Genomic DNA, 16,856 nt, shown 5'->3' with positions numbered 1-16,856 from the left:
GCCATCTGCATTTGTGGCTTCTCATAACCTGTGTTTGGAAGAATACTACTACATGTGTCTTTAATATTTTATTTATTTAATAAAGTATTCATATATTAAAGGTAAAGGGACCCCTGACCGTTAGGTCCAATTGCTGACGACTCTGGGGTTGCAGCGCTCATCTTGCTTTACTGGTCGAGGAGCAGGCGTTTGTCCGCAGACAGCTTCCGGGTCATGTGGCCAGCATGACCAAGCCGCTTCTGGTGAACTAGAGCAGCGCACGGAAACGCTGTTTACCTCCCCTCCGGAGCGGTACCTATTTATCTACTTGCACTTTGACATGCTTTTGAACTGTTAGGTGGGCAGGAGCTGGGACCGAGCAACAGGAGCTCACCCCGTCGCAGGGATTCGAACCGCTGACCTTCTGATCGGCAAGCCCTAGGCTCTGTGGTTTAGACCACAGCGCCACCTGAGTCATATATTACTCTCTCACAAGACATTAGGGCTCTGTACATAAAATATTTAAAAATAATATGAAGCAATCATAGGCCTGCCAGCATAGAAAAGTCTTCAAAAGTCAAAAGTGGGGGTATCTGCCAGATCTCTGTTGGAAGAGTGTTCCACAGCATGGGACTGGTACACTAAATGCCCAACTTCTAGTTGAGGCCAGTGACCCTCTGTAACATGGTGGACAACTAACAGCACTTCTCTGGGTGGTCTTGAATGATCTGGGAGATGTTCAAGTTTCAAGGAAAAAATGTTTGCCCTAAAGATCAGTGGGTTTCAGACTGCATTACACAAAACCCGAGTGTTCTTTGGATGCCTTTCGGGGGTCCTTCAGTTAAAAAATAATCAAAGATGGTCAGGTGTCCCTGAAAGTCAGCTTGCTCCCTGTTGCCATTTTAAGGTATGTTATTTATTTATTAAATTTATATACTGCCCTATACCCACAGGTTTCAGGGCGCTTCACAGAATAAAATAAAAATATAAAACCACAAAATACACAATCAATATAAAAACAACAACCTGTGTGTTAAGCCATGTTCTCTGTTTACACGAAAAAGCCAATCAATTTTAGTCAGTGCCCTGCATGAATTGTATATCCTCATACATGTGCCAGACGTTTCAGCAACAAACTAGGGATCCATGGTACACAATGGTTAAAAAAAAGCCAATGCAATTCTGGGCTGCATCAATAGGAGTATAGCATCTAGATCAAGGGAAGTAATAGTGCCACTGTATTCTGCTCTGGTCAGACCTCACCTGGAGTACTGTGTCCGGTTCTGGGCACCACAGTTCAAGAAGGACACTGACAAACTGGAACGTGTCCAGAGGAGGGCAACCAAAATGGTCAAAGGCCTGGAAGCGATGCCTTATGAGGAACGGCTAAGGGAGCTGGGCATGTTTAGCCTGGAGAAGAGGAGGTTAAGGGGTGATATGATAAAGGTAAAGGTAAAGGTACCCCTGCCCGTACGGGCCAGTCTTGACAGACTCTAGGGTTGTGCGCTCATCTCACTCTATAGGCCGGGAGCCAGCGCTGTCTGGAGACACTTCTGGGTCACGTGGCCAGCGTGACAAAGCTGCATCTGGCGAGCCAGCGCAGCACACGGAAACGCCGTTTACCTTCCCGCCAGTAAGCGGTCCCTATTTATCTACTTGCACCCGGAAGTGCTTTCGAACTGCTAGGTTGGCAGGTGCTGGGACTGAACAGCGGGAGCGCACCCTGCTGCGGGGATTCGAACCGCCGACCTTTCGATCGGCAAGTCCTAGGCGCTGAGGCTTTAACCCACAGCGCCACCCGTGTCCCTTGCAGAGGTATTACTGTATTTATTTATTAAATTTGCATACCACCCTTCATCCACAGATTACAGGGCAGCTCACATAGGGATTCCATAGGAGAGGTAGCTTATTGCATCTCTAAAGTTGGTAAGCTCCCTGCCACTTCCTCAGCTGTCAGAACTACTCACCAGTTTGCTGCTGCCATGCGATAAGGCTCATTGGCCCAGCAGTCTCACCCACCCACCAAATGGAGTTATTGCTTATTGGGAAATGATATACAATGAGATGAAAAAGGTGTTTAAAACAACTTTCCTAAAAAAACCCTAGAGGCATCTCTGTTAGGAATTGTTCAGACACAAGTTCCCAGGAGTCAGAAGAACTTATTCATGTACGCAACAACAGTGGCTCAGATCTTGTTAGCCCAAAAATGATAAGTGAGAGAGGTCCCTAGTAAGTAGGATTGGCAGTTTAAGTTGATAGAATATGCAGAATTAGCAGACCTAACAAGTAGAATAAGAGAACAAGAAGAACAGGTATTAAAAGAGGAGTGGAAATGTTTTGTTGAGTATATTGAAAATAATTGTGCACAGTTAAAAACGCTGGCTGTATTAAAGGAATTAAAAAGTACAGTCATACCTTGGTACAGATAGGTAGCCGTGTTGGTCTGCCATAGTCAAAACAAAAAATTCCTTCCAGTAGCACCTTAAAGACCAACTAAGTTAGTTCTAGGTATGAGCTTTCGTGAGCATGCACACTTCTTCAGATACACTGAAACAGAAGTCACCAGATCCTTCTATATAGTGAGAAGGTGGGGAGGGGTATTACTCAGAAGGGTGGTGATTGGCAGATAGCTGTGATGAGTCTGTTGACGACTCTTAACGACTGCAATAGGTCTTACAGGAAAAAGCAAGGGGTGAGAAGGTGAAAAATGGCTTTGTCATGTATAATGAGATAAGAATCCAATGTCTTTGTTCAGACCAGGTCTCTCCATGGTTTTAAGTTTGGTAATAAGTTGCAATTCAGCAGCTTCTCTTTCCAGTCTGTTTCTGAAATTCCTTTGTAATAGAACAGCTACTTTGAGATCTTGTATAGAATGTCCTGGGAGATTGAAGTGTTCTCCTACTGGTTTCTCTGTCTTGTGATTCCTGATGTCAGATTTATGTCCGTTTATCCTTTGGCGTAAGGTTTGAGTAATACCCCTCCCCACCTTCTCACTATATAGAAGGGTCTGATGACTTCTGTTTCAGTGTATCTGAAGAAGTGTGCATGCACACGAAAGCTCATACCTAGAACTAACTTAGTTGGTCTTTAAGGTGCTACTGGAAGGATTTTTTTGTTTTTAGTCATACCTTGGGTTACAGACGCTTCAGGTTGCATGTTTTTGGGTTGCACACCACGCCAAACCCGGAAGTACCGGAATGGGTTACTTTTGGGTTTTGGCACATGCGCAGAAGCACCAAATCACAACCCACGTGTGCGCAGACGTGGTGCTGCGGGTTGCGAATGCTGCAGGTTGCGAACGTGCCTCCCACACGGATCATGTTTGCAACCCGAGTGTCCACTGTATAACATATTTTGAACTGATAGGAGAATTAAATTAGATAGATATATTAAAATATGCAAGAATGGTGGATAAGTTAAATGAACATTGGAAAGGGAGGGAGGGAGGTCAATGAATGTATGGCATCATAAAAGATGTTTAATTTGAAAATTTAATAAAAATTACTAATAAAAAACCCCTAAATGGAGTCATTGCTAATGATCATATGCTTGAAGAGAATGCTCCTGAATGGTGATTCTTGGAGCTGCGCTGTCCTAGATCAGTGTGTAACAGCCATCATACTGACATTCTCAGATAGTCCCTATTGACACTTGCTGGGACAGTTGGAAGGGTATAGAGCAGCCTTTCTCAACCTGTGAGTCCCCAGATGTTGTTGAACTACAACTCCCATCACCCCAGCTAGCAAGGCCAGAGCTCAGGGATGATGGGAGTTGTAGTCCAACAACATCTGGGGACCCACTGGTATAGAGAAACCCAAATTCTTATGCAGTAAATTTTAAAAGTAAGAATGTTACGATATGACACAGTTTAGTTTGAAAATAGTTACCTGGGTGAAGAAGAAAAAACCTTAGCCTTTTATGCTCCCAATTTAGAGCCTGAGAGTTTTATTGTGAGTTCTGCTGGCAGCCTGCTCAAGTGCCATTTAAACTGTCAGTTGCTAAGGAGGATTGTATAAGTTGAGGTTTCAGTTAAACAGTTGAACCTAGCATTCAAGGCAAGAACATCCAAAATGGCTAGTTTAAGATTGGTCCATTAGGAGACCTTCCTCTGAACAAGCCTGTGAATTAACTGTGGTGAAGCTAGGAAGGGGAATTGGTTTATGGATTTTTATAGGATTTTTATTAGAACTAAAACAAGTTCATAGAAACTTTCTTAAAGCAACAAAGTCACCATTTATGTTATGTAGCATCATCTTAAAAGTATGTGATAGTAACAGCTGGTAGCAACTGCCAACCCAATTATTATTATACCACTTATATGTAATTAAATTTGTTAAACAGGGTCTGTGTGCCTGTTTCCACCGTTCACCAACCCCTTGCCATTCCCCTCACTTTAACATCCCACGCAACTACAGTCATACCTTGGGTTGAAGTAGCTTTGGGTTGAGCGTTTTTGGGTTGCGCTCCGCAGCGACCCGGAAGTAATGGAATGCGTTGCTTCCAGGTTTTGCTGCCCGCGCATGCGCAGACACTCAAAAGGACGTCACACGCATGCACGGAATTGCGACCCGCGCACACGCAGATGCGGGTTGCGTTCGCTTCAGGATGCGAACGGGGCTCCGGAACAGATCCCGTTCGCATCCAGAGGTACCACTGTACTAAGCTTGTTTTTCACCTTCCCCAGCCCCATTTCTGAAGATACTTCTTTTCTACTCTGCAGCCCCGCTTTGCACACCTGTTTTCACCCCCCCCATGTTCATGCCTCCTTCCCCTCCTTTTGTGCAACCACCCCATGGAGTCTCCCGCATCTTCCTCCCCCTTGCAACTACTAAGCCGCCATCCCTTCCTATTCTTCAAACCTTTTCATGCCTCTTGCTTTCTTCAACCCCACTGCAACTCCCTTTGCACCCGCATTTTCACCTTCCTTTTTTTTCCTCCACCCTCCTCCTTTTCCCAACTCTCACATAGATCACCCCCATTTGTATGCCTTCTTTTCTCTCCTCTTCTGCACGCATCAGCCATTATCACTTTCACCCCCTTTTCTCCACCTCCTCCTTTTTTCAACTCTTCCTTGCCTACAGTCCACCACTCCCACTTCCATCCCTCCTCCTTTCTCCTTATCTGCAGCCAGCCCCTTTGTGCGCAAACTCCATGCTGTTCATGTTACTGTGAAGATGAATAGAATCTTAAGAGCAAGCCTGTCAGAGACAGTTAAGTTCACTTGCTGTGTGTTGGGCATATATGGGTGTTTGTTTGTTGTTAGAATATCTCTTCTAATTACTATCTTGAATCTGGAACTTCATGCTGAAGACAACATAGGGTACCAGGAATGCAGTGCAATGTGGGTGCCTTTGTTTAGAACTGCCATTTCCCTCTCAGTTTCCCTTCTCATTCCCATGCCATGTTATACAACTTTTGTTCAACTCCCTCAACCTGACTTCGTGCAAATCTAGGATTGTGGTGAAGCACTACAAATCCTCCAGTGAGGGGTATGCTCTGACTTCATGCAGATTGAAGATTCTGATGTGGCATTTTTATGCATAAAGGAAAGTGTGTGTGAGAGAGTTTACAGTGCATTTGGACACCACTTAAGGTATCAAAACAAAATTTTGTATAATGGTTCCTGAGAGCAAAGAGCAGGTTTTTGTTTGTTTGGATACAATTGGACTCCATTCTGAATCAAGATGGCAGACTGAATCTTTCAGAAGTGCAATATTTTAACTAATTTCCAATTTCCAATTAAACTTTTTATTGCACTAGCCATAGGCCATGGCATCATTCAGAAGGAGAACAAAAAACAAACAAACAACAATAACCATAAAAATCATCAGGCACAGACATACAATAAAACCACGGTCACGGCTACTAAAATTATTTGTTGCATTAAATAGAATAGAATAGCAGAAGATTCTCAGGTAAGATGTGCCAAATTAAATATCCGAATCCCCTTTGCAGTTGACCGCTATTTTGTCTAGTTCCTTCCTCCTGATCTTAGCTGCCAGTGCATAGAGTGCTACTTTATAAGTAACAAAGTCGTCGGTGTTGCTCAGCAGCCATTTCACCCTTTCCACCCTATTCAAATGTGTCCCATTCGTAAACAGGGGTTTTATAAATCGGTCTCTTGGGTCTATATATAATGGGCACTGCAATAAATAATGGCACAGGTCCTCGATGCAGGGTTATCCACACAGACAGAGTCTCTCTTCGTAATGTACTTTGCCGTACTGTCCATCCAACACCGCTGAGGGCATCGATTGGAATTGTAGTTCTGTAAAAGCGATTCTTAATATGGCAAGTGGGAGCTTTGTCAGGTATCTGGCTCAGGCATGCTCCGTTTGGTAAGTAGGAATCATGGTGAGCTCTTGGTAGAAGCAGTCATGGTTAGATCCCTTTCTGCATAGGACCTAAAGAGACAGTCTCTTAAGTGCCTCTTATCCATCTTCATGGTCACCTGAAGATCTTGTAATTGATATTGGGACAAGAGGTGTTGGATTCCAACCTTCCAGCATTTGGTCTGTTCCCGTTCTGTGTAAGATATAGCGGGGAATCTCTCCTCCAAAAGAGATTGAATTCTTTTCACATAATTTAGGCACAGGTAATCAATTCTAGCCTGTATTGTTGTCACGTCGGCTTCAGCACGAAGAAGAGCAGCTGGGGTCCCATTGGGGAGTGAGAGCACTTTCCTGAGGAATTTGTTCTGCACTATTTCTAAGGCTTTGTTAGCATTTGGGTCCATGCCCCATATCGCTACTCCGTGGATCATCTGGGAAACCACTTTGCTGGCAAAGATTTTCAGCACAGGTTCTAGGAATATTTTAACGACTGATTTCAAAACTGCAGTGACTTTTTAGAATTCCCGAGTAATGCTAGATAACAGGCCACCAGTTATAAATAAACAGCAATAAATTATTTTGGTTTGATTTCTAAGCGCTAGCCTTTTGGTCAGGGTATCCTATGGCTACAGCCAGCTACTGGGTACAAGGAATGAAAAGGTGAATAAAGATATTGAATGGAAATAAATGGTGGCAGTTGAACTATAAAGGGATAAAGAAAACAGGTATTTTTTTAATATAAAGTGTTTGTGTGGGAGAGCCTACAGTGGATCTTGTGGATATTTTAAGTAATTTAAATACAGAAACAGGATAAACACCATCCTGTGAATACCACTTGGCGGGATCACCGAGTAATCTTCCTTGGGGGGGTCTTGACATAGGGGAATTGAAAGCCACACCTTGTATCAAATATTTTCCGTGTGTTTTCCAGCGTGGAAATGGACTCACATCAGAGCATTCCTATATGCAAGCTTCATCTGTGGGGTTGCTCTACTATTTGTTCATTCCATATATGGCAAATCATTTTACTGACTTTCAGAAACATTTTATTATGTAAATTGATAATCCTGATTACTTAGTCCTTCCAGCATCATACACTCTAAAATTATGTATATGTGTGTGTTTATTTGAGCTCACTTATGTGAGATAAATATAATAATGAGGTCTCCATAGAGATATATTGGTAATTTTAAAATATGCAGAGCTGTGTGAGCAGGGATGAGGACAATCTATTTTGGGGGAAGATAATTACAGCATTACTGTAGAGAGTAGTTCTTTAAAAATAGCGGGCCTCAGATGGCGTGGGAGAAAGGTAATTAAGGCATGAATAATAATGATAAATACTTTCCCCCTGTGCTGCGCTTTAACTACTCTACACATAGGCACATCCATTACAGGAACTATGTTCTTATAAACCCTATGGAAATTGTTCTGCTGCACATATGTACCCTGTGCTAGAAACAAGATTTGGTTCTTGGCTCCTTTGGGAGAAAGAGCAGGAAAAGAAGAGACATACAGTAAGCCCAGAACCTACACAGGGATTTTGTTCTGGGGATCAGGCTTAAAGCCAAAATTGTACATAATTAAAACCCATTGGGTTCGATGGTCGATGGGATTGCCAAAGTCATTTACCCCAGAACCCTTCCCACCCCCTTTTAAATTTTTTGTCATTAGCATGAAGCTGAATGCACACAAATTAAATGTGCTCAAGTTGTGGTCTTGCTATAATTGCTTACGTGCTCTGCCACCAAGGAAGCTTAGGTACATTACGCCAGCTAGCTTGTGGTAGGGAAGTGCCAAGGGTTCTGAAATGTACCACTTACATTTCCAGCAGCACAGCCACCGGTTTTGCCACTTTACTTGCCCTTCCCCCTGCAGTAGGGAAGGCTGCAGGAAAACACTGTCTGATTTAGCCAATAAAAGAGCAGCAACAGCCCCCCTTACAGTGTGATCACATTCTTTGCCCCCTTGCCCTGATGGAGGAGATCTCCAGAACCACCGCTCACAAGAGGACCAGGCTGTTCATTAACACAGGGAGATGAAGAATGCAAGCTTCATGTTCCCAATAACATGTAAACAACTGGAGGCTCACATCCCCTTATAATGAGTGCAAGTTGGAGAAGGTAGCTTGCAGCTTTGTTCTGGGGTGGGGAGGAGAGGAAGTGATTACTACAGGCATAGGCAAACACAGCCCTCCAGATGTTTTGAGACTGCAACGCCCATCATCCCTGACCACTGGTCCTGTTAGCTAGGGATGATGGGAGTTGTAGTCCCAAAACATCTGTAGGTGCTGAGTTTGCCTATGCCTGGATTACTATTTCCAAAGGATAATTTGGCTTGCTTCAGTCTTTTTGTTTCTCTAATGGAGTTTTCTCCTGCTCCGGAGGCTAGAACCTGAACTGAATGACTTCAAGTTATAAGAAAGGAGATTCTGAATCTGACTAAACACCAGGAAGAAGGTTCTGACAGTAAGAGCTGTTTGACAGTGGAACTGTTTCTCTCGGGAGGTGGTGGACTCTCCTTCCTTGGAGGTTTTTAAGCAGAGGTTGGGTGGCCACCTGTCAAGGATGTTTTAGTCGAAATTCCTGCATTGCAGGCGGTTGAACCAGATGATCCTTGGGGGTCTCTTCCAACTCTACTGTGAGACTGTGATTCTAATTAATGAGTGTAGCTCAGGTGCCTTGAAGCATATGGAACCTCAGATGGAAAATTTTAGATGGATTGTTACTACATTGACTTTACCACTTGGGCAGTTTGGCTTTTATAATCCTAAAAATACTGGATTTTTGGAGAAGGAACTGGGGTGGAGGAAGGGGAGGGGGAACCATCAACAGTTGCCTTCCATCCTTTTCCACAGATGGATGTATTCTGTCAGTGGAGGGACAGTACTTAATGTAACCTTTAATTTTGTTCATTTTTACTTCTGTAAAATGAATTGTTATGAGTCTGTCTTAAAATGTACAGACCAGCAGTGGCAAACTGTATAAAGATGGTTTAGTTCATGGGTATGCAAACCAAGGCCCAGGGGCCGGATCCGGCCCAATTGCCTTCTAAATCCGGCCCGCAGACGGTCCAGGAATCAGCGTGTTTTTACATGTGTAGAATGTGCCCTTTTATTTAAAATGCATCTCTGGGTTATTTGTGGTGCATAGGAATTCGTTCACCCCCCCCCGCCAAATATAGTCCCCGCCTTAAGGTTTGAGGGACAGTGGACCGGCCCCCTGCTGAAAAAGTTTGCTGACGCCTGGTTTAGTTCAAGTGATATTTTCTTCCTGCATTTTTGATGCTGTGTTTAGGGAACATACATAGCATTTGTATGTAAGCTATGTTGCTGTTCTAACTATATAGTCAGAGCATTCTAGTGAAGAGTATGCACCCTAAACAGTTGGAAATGATCTAGTGACAAGAAATAGGTCAGCTTGAAAATAACTAATAAAAAACTGTAGAATGGCAAGTGTACTGTGGCATGTTAATTATATTAACGCTGCTGTGTAGGAAATACAAGAAGTCTAATTTAGTGAGTAAAAATAGTGAGTCAGAGGATGATAGGCAAAAGGGTTTTCTTTTTTGAAAACAAAATAAAATTTATTTCAGCTACCTATATCCAGGAAAACTAGATAAACATTTTGCAAATCAAACAGGGAAGAATATTTTTTAAATAATAATAATAATAATAATAATAATAATAATAATAATAATAATAATGTAGTTTGGTGAATTGTGAAAGATCTCTCTCCATAAAGAGGGGGTATAATTCTATAAATGAAATAAAAGTGGCCTGGCATAAATAATATTTTCTCTTAAATTGGGAGAAAAACAGTGAAAGGAGGATATCATATTGGCTGGGTGTGTTCAAGAGGTTGGCATTCTAAACATGCAAAAGATTTTAGTAGTAACTTGAGCTGAATTGGCTGCCTTCCTCTTTCCACAGCTTGAGTCTCTCTCTTCTCTCTCCCCCCCCCCAAACTCCTCCTCCTCCACCTCCTTTGAAAATGCAATTTTGTGCATATACATAATATATTCCAGGGTTTTCAGTGCCTTTCACTTATTGGCCACCCTTCTTCATTCCCACAGGGTTGTTTTTTTTGAAAATATTGTCTACTGATATTGTCATCCAACTTGCTTATTGAGGCTGGTTATTAAATCTGATTTCTAAGGTTCATATTCTATCAATGTAGGGGTTTGTTAACTGATGAAAATCAGTTGTTAATTATTGTTGTAAGAATTCTTCCCCCCCCCCTTACTATTGGTGTATTGCACTATTGGCTGCTGGATGTTGATGAGGCATAGTACCGGCGAAGTGTGAACACTGCTAGCCCTGGAATACAAAAGCAGATGGTGGAATGTGCTATTTCTAGCTCATACCAATCATCCTGAGGCAAGTGCTGCTGAAATGGTTATTGGAGATGTTTTCAGTTGCTAAGGAGATGAGAAGGATGGAGCTGCCCAAATAACTTTTCCAGTTTTCTTATCTCAGCTTTTCTGAGGATTGAAAAGTATATGTGAGCTGCTTCTTTTTTCTGGCCACCATCTCATCTTCTGGCTCCTCCGCTCTGCTTCTGTGAGCCATTCAGGTTTAGCATGGCGGCACTATTCAGGATTGAGCCTGAGGAATATATTCTGTGGAGGTTCTTCTACCAGAGCAACTTATGCACACTGAATTTTAATTGCAGTACAGCATGCAGATTTCAGGATGATTTCAAAATGCAGAATTAGGGATTTCTGTCTTTCCATTCATGGATGTAATTTGGGTGGGATGCAAGAAGCAAAGCTGCTCTCCAAGTTCTGACACATTGTATAATCAGTTCTTAGTGCTGTTCCAGGTTTCTTTCTTACCCTCAAAAGTTTTGAAGCAAAAAATGGGCTTCCAAGGCAGGTGAAAAATCCTCTACCATGTTGTTATTTTGTTTTTGTTCACACCAGTTGCCTAGCAGCTGGTGTGTGCGGCCGCCATTGCTTTTCCGCCAGTGCTCCAGTCTCCAGCCACCCTCAGAGCTTCAACTCTAGTTGAAGAGAGAGTGGGAGCATGTGCATAGCCAGGATTTTTGTTGGGGCGGTTGGCAGGACTTTTGTTAGGGGGGGCAGAACTGACGTAATTGGTCAGTTAAGTATTTATATTCTTTTACTTGATGGGGGGGAGCTGTCCCCATGAGTCAGAGAGAGTGCTGGAGAGCAGGAAAAAATGGGCATTTAGAGGCTTTTTAGAGGGTGCTCCTCCCCTTGCATGATTTCTGCTTATGTTCATGGGGGCCTGGAATGTAACCCCCAAGTAAGTGGGGGCTGGGATACCTGTATATTTATGCCCCACCTCTCTTCCACGTAGCCTGAGATAGCATGTGAGGTTCTCTTCCTGATTTTATCCTCAAAGCAACCTGCAAAGTAGGTTAGGCTGAGAGGCAGTAACTGACCCACAGCAGAATGGTGATTCAAATCTGTGTCTTCCTGGTCTTACTTCAACACTCTAACCATTACATCACGCTGTACTACTGTTCTGGTGCCATTTGCACAGCTCCTAATGTGATCCAAACTAGAGAGGGGCCTTATAGCAGATGTGATGACATCAGATTTGGGTACCAGATGATATCAGAGGGAAAACACATGGCTGAGGGGTGGTTGCAAGCAAGCAAGCAAGCAAACAAATCTGGCTCTTCCTATTCATCTTGCTGGGCCAAGGCCTGCACAGGTGCACTGCTTATGTCCTGCTAGCTAAAGTTGGCAGTTAAGAGGGGCCCTCCTGAGTTAGACCAAATCTAGTCCAGCTTTCTGTTTTCCCATTGGCCAGCCAGGTGCCTGCAGGCAGGTCTTCTGTGCAATAGCCCTTTCCCTACCTGTGATTTCCCAGTAACTGGCATTCAGAGGCATTCTGCTTCCAGCAGTGGAGGTAGATCTTAGCCATCATGGCCACAAGCGCTGTGTATCATATTATAATATCTCTTTTTGCTAATTGAGTAATGTCTTCGTGGTTTGTGACACTTTTCAAACTGAAGGGAAAACAGAATGTATTCTGTTAATTAGCATGGTACAAAAGTTCAACTTCATTAGTTTTGACTAAGGGATTTATACCATCTGTTGCCTATTGCACTTATTTCATAGAGCACGGATGGACATCTCCCAAGAGACTACGATCTGCTCCTGGCGGGGGGGGGGGACTGGCAGTGATCTACCCATTTTTGGACACACACACACACACACACACACACACACAGTTGTTGAGCTTTTTTTAGCGGTGCGCCATAGCTCGTCTGCTCTTTTGGGGGGGATGCCATAAGTTGATAGCAAAATAAAGACTCCACCGCTCTCGCGGTGTTTAGGTGGACCTTCGTCCCCAGCAATGCTCCCATTATGTGCTACCCTCTGGTCAGGCCACTACAGGGAAGCAGAGGATGGGCACCAGGAACGGTCTACTGCCACACGATTGCATGGGTAGACCAGCACGGTGGGGGATCCGCAAAGCCTCCTGCCGGAGTGAACTTGCTGCAGCCTGCTGGCAGGGGCTTCGAAAATGCAGAAGTAGCAGGGCACCAGTGCTGGCGGCCGAGCGACGACTGACTCTCTCCAGGTCAGGAAAGCAGGCGCATAGATGCTCTTTTTCCACTGTGGAGGAGAATGAGCCCGTGATCGACTGCTATCACCCGGGGATCAACCTGTCTATTGTGGTCGACCGGTTGGACATCCCTGTTGTAGAGTATTTAAGATCTGCAATCAGCACAGCTTTCTGCGGACTTGTTGGTATTCATTTTATGTGGTATAACTATGATTGGATGAAAATATGTAGATGACAGGAGAGGGCCAGCAGTAAATCACAGAGAGCAAATTGGTGCTAACTCTTTATTAGCAAAAACAGGATCTGCACAGGAGTATTATACCGAATGAGCACAGCAACTCATTTCTGGCAGGTCTTGCCCCCATGAAGCAGTTGCTGAGACTCAGGGTCCCTGCCTCCTCTCCTTTCCAGAGTTTCCCCCAAGTAATCTGAGACTTTACCTGTGTGAAGCTAATTTCTCTTCCTCTGTCTTCATGCCTCTTCTGGTTCTGGAAGACCCGGGGGCAAGGTAGACTCCCATGCCTCTTCACATGCCAGAATCAGTCTCTGCCTCGTGGCCTCCCTTCTCTTTTATTTTTTTATTTTTATTTATATCCCGCCCTCCCCAGCCGAAGCTGGGCTCAGGGCGGCTAACAACAATCAAAATAATCCAACGATTCTAAAAACATTTCATTATAAAAATTAATTAAAATCAAATTGATGGCAACCAATAAGCAAAATTCTGTGCAGATTGCCAGAGGAGGGGGGTCAGGCTGCGCCCTGACCAAAGGCCTGGTGGAACAGCTCTGTCTTGCAGGCCCTGCGGAAAGATGTCAAGTCCCGCAGGGCCCTAGTCTCTTGTGACAGAGCGTTCCACCAGATTGGAGCCGCGGCCGAAAAGGCCCTGGCTCTAGTTGAGGCCAGCCTAACCTCTCTGTGGCCTGGTATCTTCAATATGTTTTTATTTGCAGACCGTAAGTTCCTCTGTGGGACATACCAGGAGAGGCGGTCCCATAGGTACGAGGGTCCTAGGCCGTATAGGGCTTTAAAGGTTAAAACCAGCAGGCTTTTGTTTGGGGGGGGGGCAGAACCTCAAATTTGTATTCATTTGTATTGATTTTGATTTGGCTGCATCCATGTTCCCCAGCTGGCTTCTCCCACGATTTTTTTGCATCCAACAAGTCCACGATAGTAAATTTATATTTATTTTAATGTTTTGCTTTGTTTTTTATTAATATGTAATCAATCTATTGTAAAATATTCCTTTTTAATATGTTTTGGTGCAGGTTTTTAGTAATGATGGGTAAAATAATGGTGTGCAGAGATCACTGCTCCTTATCCTTTCTCACACAGTTTAGTCCCAGGTTCAATCCCTGAGATCTAAAGGTAGGACAGGGAGAGAGTCCGATCTGAAACCCCGGATATCCAATGCCAGTTTGTGCAGACAGTACTGATCTGGATTCAGTTTAAGGCAGGTTCCTATGCTCCTAAGAGTGGACAGGCAGCAGCAACACATAGAAGGAGCATCAGTGGGTCCAGGGACTCGTAGTGGGCCCTCTACTGGGGGGTCTCAACAGGTGCTCAACAGCTTCGACCGATGGGTGGGGACAGCTGAACATCTGTTGCCCATGCTCTGGTGACCTCTAGACTGGACTACTACCAGAGCAGGGTAGTCTGAACGTACAACACCAGTGATTGCACTGGCTACCAATACCAATACAATACAATGATGCATTGTGCTGGGTTTTTTGTTTATTTATTTATATTAAGAATTTTTATTTTATAAATTGAAGTGCTATAAAGATTAACAATAGCAAATCAAACAGTTACAGATCTCTTATGTTTCATTGTTACAATGCATATGAGAAAAGTAATAAGCATTGAAATCAGATAAACAATAAGTAAAGCAACTATATGATAATGCCCCTCTAAAACTCAGCTTGGATAGTTAGAGGTTCTGAGCTCCCAAGAGATATATTTATGAAAATAATGAGCAGAAACCATACGGTGTCGACTTGATTAGATGTAGTTCAGCCCCTTGCTTTCCGCATATCATGTGTTAATCCTTCCATGAGAGCAAGGCGCTGAAGACACACCAATTTGCAATTAAAAAAATCAGAGGACAGCCAGTACATATAACACCAAATCTGGCACGTCTGCAGTGCTTACCAATTTGTTTCCAGAATCTTTTCAAAGTGCTGATTTGATCTATAAATCTTTATGTGGATGTGAACACTAGTACCTCAAGGACCACCTCTCCCCACGTGAACTAACCTGGACCCTGCAATCATCATCTGAGGTCCTTTTTTGTGCCCCCTTCATGGGAAGTTTGGAGAGTGGGTTTCATAGACCCTGAAATATAAAAATGAAAGACACACAAATACCCAAACTGGTGTGTTTGTGCAAATTGGACCGAGGGATCTGTTTTCCTATGCGTGGCAGCAGTGGTGGGACATGGTTGCTTATATCAAGAGATGGCATTATAGTCAGTAATCCCCCCCCCTCCCGCCAAGTGCCACCATGGCTTCCTCCAAAGTGTATCATCAAAGTTGAAAAACTAATCTTTTTGTTTTGCGGGTGTATGAAGCAGTTACTACTGCTGCCCTATTAAATGACTAATAATTTCCTGCAAATGTTAAGATGGGGCACATGTTCTGGATTCCATCCTGCAATTGAGGTAAGCCTTCTGGTAGTGTTATAACCTGTCAAGTACTGTATATGTTTTCATTCTGTGTTGAAGTATCTTGGTTTCCTCATTTTAAGTGTAGTTTGCATATGCTATTTTCTCCCTTTCTTCACAGGACTCATCCCAGGAGAGTGTCATTACACGAGACATTCATCGTACATTCCCAGCTCATGAATATTTTAAAGATACAGGAGGAGATGGGCAGGAATCTCTATATAAGATCTGTAAGGTACGGCCAGATTTGTATGTAATTTGCATTGAAAAGTCTAGCTCCCACTCCCATTGATCAGTACATTTTACACACTTCTTAATAGCTTCCATATATTAACACAGTTTCCATATATTATTCTAAATGCCATTTCTGAAAGCATGTCAAAGTGCAAGTAGATAAATAGGTACCGCTCCGGCGGGAAGGTAAACGGTGTTTCCGTGCGCTGCTCTGGTTCGCCCGGAGCGGCTTAGTCATGCTGGTCACATGACCCGGAAGCTGTACGCCTGCTCCCTCGACCAATAAAGCGAGATGAGCGCTGCAACCCCAGAGTCGGCCACGACTGGACCTAAGGGTCAGGGGTCCCTTTACCTTTACTATTTTATTTATATCTTCCTAAATATTAAGAGATATTAATAGTTACATTCTTTGGATTGTTGTAAGAGTATTATGGGCTGGAGACCAAACAAACAAACAAACAAACAAACAAACAAAAGATTGGATTAGAACAAACTTGTTTTGCCACAAATTTGCTGTTATGGAGAGGATTATTGATCAAATTGGGGAAGTTGAAGGATTAACAGTCCTGCTATAATACATTGTTCACTACATTGTATCTAAATCATTAAGTCCATATTCTATAATTCTATTATGATTTAATCAGCTCTGGGACTATTAATTGTTGTACTCCACATTGGAATCTAATCACTGGAATGCAGTACAGGCATACACACACCCCTTATGTGCTGTGCTAGGAAATAAGTAAATAATTCAATTCAAACCTGGAAATGGCAGAAGAGAGCTAGAGTCCTTGTGACCCTTCCCGGAGCCCGGAAGAATTTTTCTGTAGATTATGAAGGAGCAGGGCTCTGGTGCTGGCTTGAAAAAGGTGTGTGGGGCATAGCTGTCAACTTACAGATTTGAAAATAAGGGACCAGCAGCCTTGAAAATAAGGGACCAGCAGCCAAAATAAGGGACCTGCAGCCTCACCTGTTCCAGGCACTCCAGTCTTCCTGTCTTCCTGCAGTCTGGTCAAACTCATGCTGGATAGCTTCGAGAACACTGTCCAACCAACTTTGTAACCAGAGGTTCAACTGAATAGAATCTGAATCACATGCACCACAAGGC

General features: G+C 43.5%; 1 protein-coding gene across 3 annotated transcripts in view; it reads left to right on the top strand.

Annotated features, from left to right (window-relative positions):
• RABGAP1L (RAB GTPase activating protein 1 like) overlaps nt 1-16,856 on the top strand; it is a 140,419-nt gene that overhangs the window by 48,549 nt on the left and 75,014 nt on the right. For all 3 annotated transcript variants that reach the window (XM_081865142.1, XM_081865144.1, XM_081865143.1), the window contains exon 14: nt 15,636-15,749. In XM_081865142.1, the coding sequence (XP_081721268.1) occupies nt 15,636-15,749 (114 nt within the window). The remainder of the gene's footprint in view (nt 1-15,635; nt 15,750-16,856) is intronic.

Source organism: Podarcis erhardii (assembly GCF_964252035.2).
Source record: "Podarcis erhardii genome assembly, chromosome: 6".
NCBI lineage: Eukaryota > Metazoa > Chordata > Lepidosauria > Squamata > Lacertidae > Podarcis > Podarcis erhardii.
Note: the sequence above shows the minus strand (reverse complement) of the source record. Positions and strands in the feature narration are given on the sequence as shown.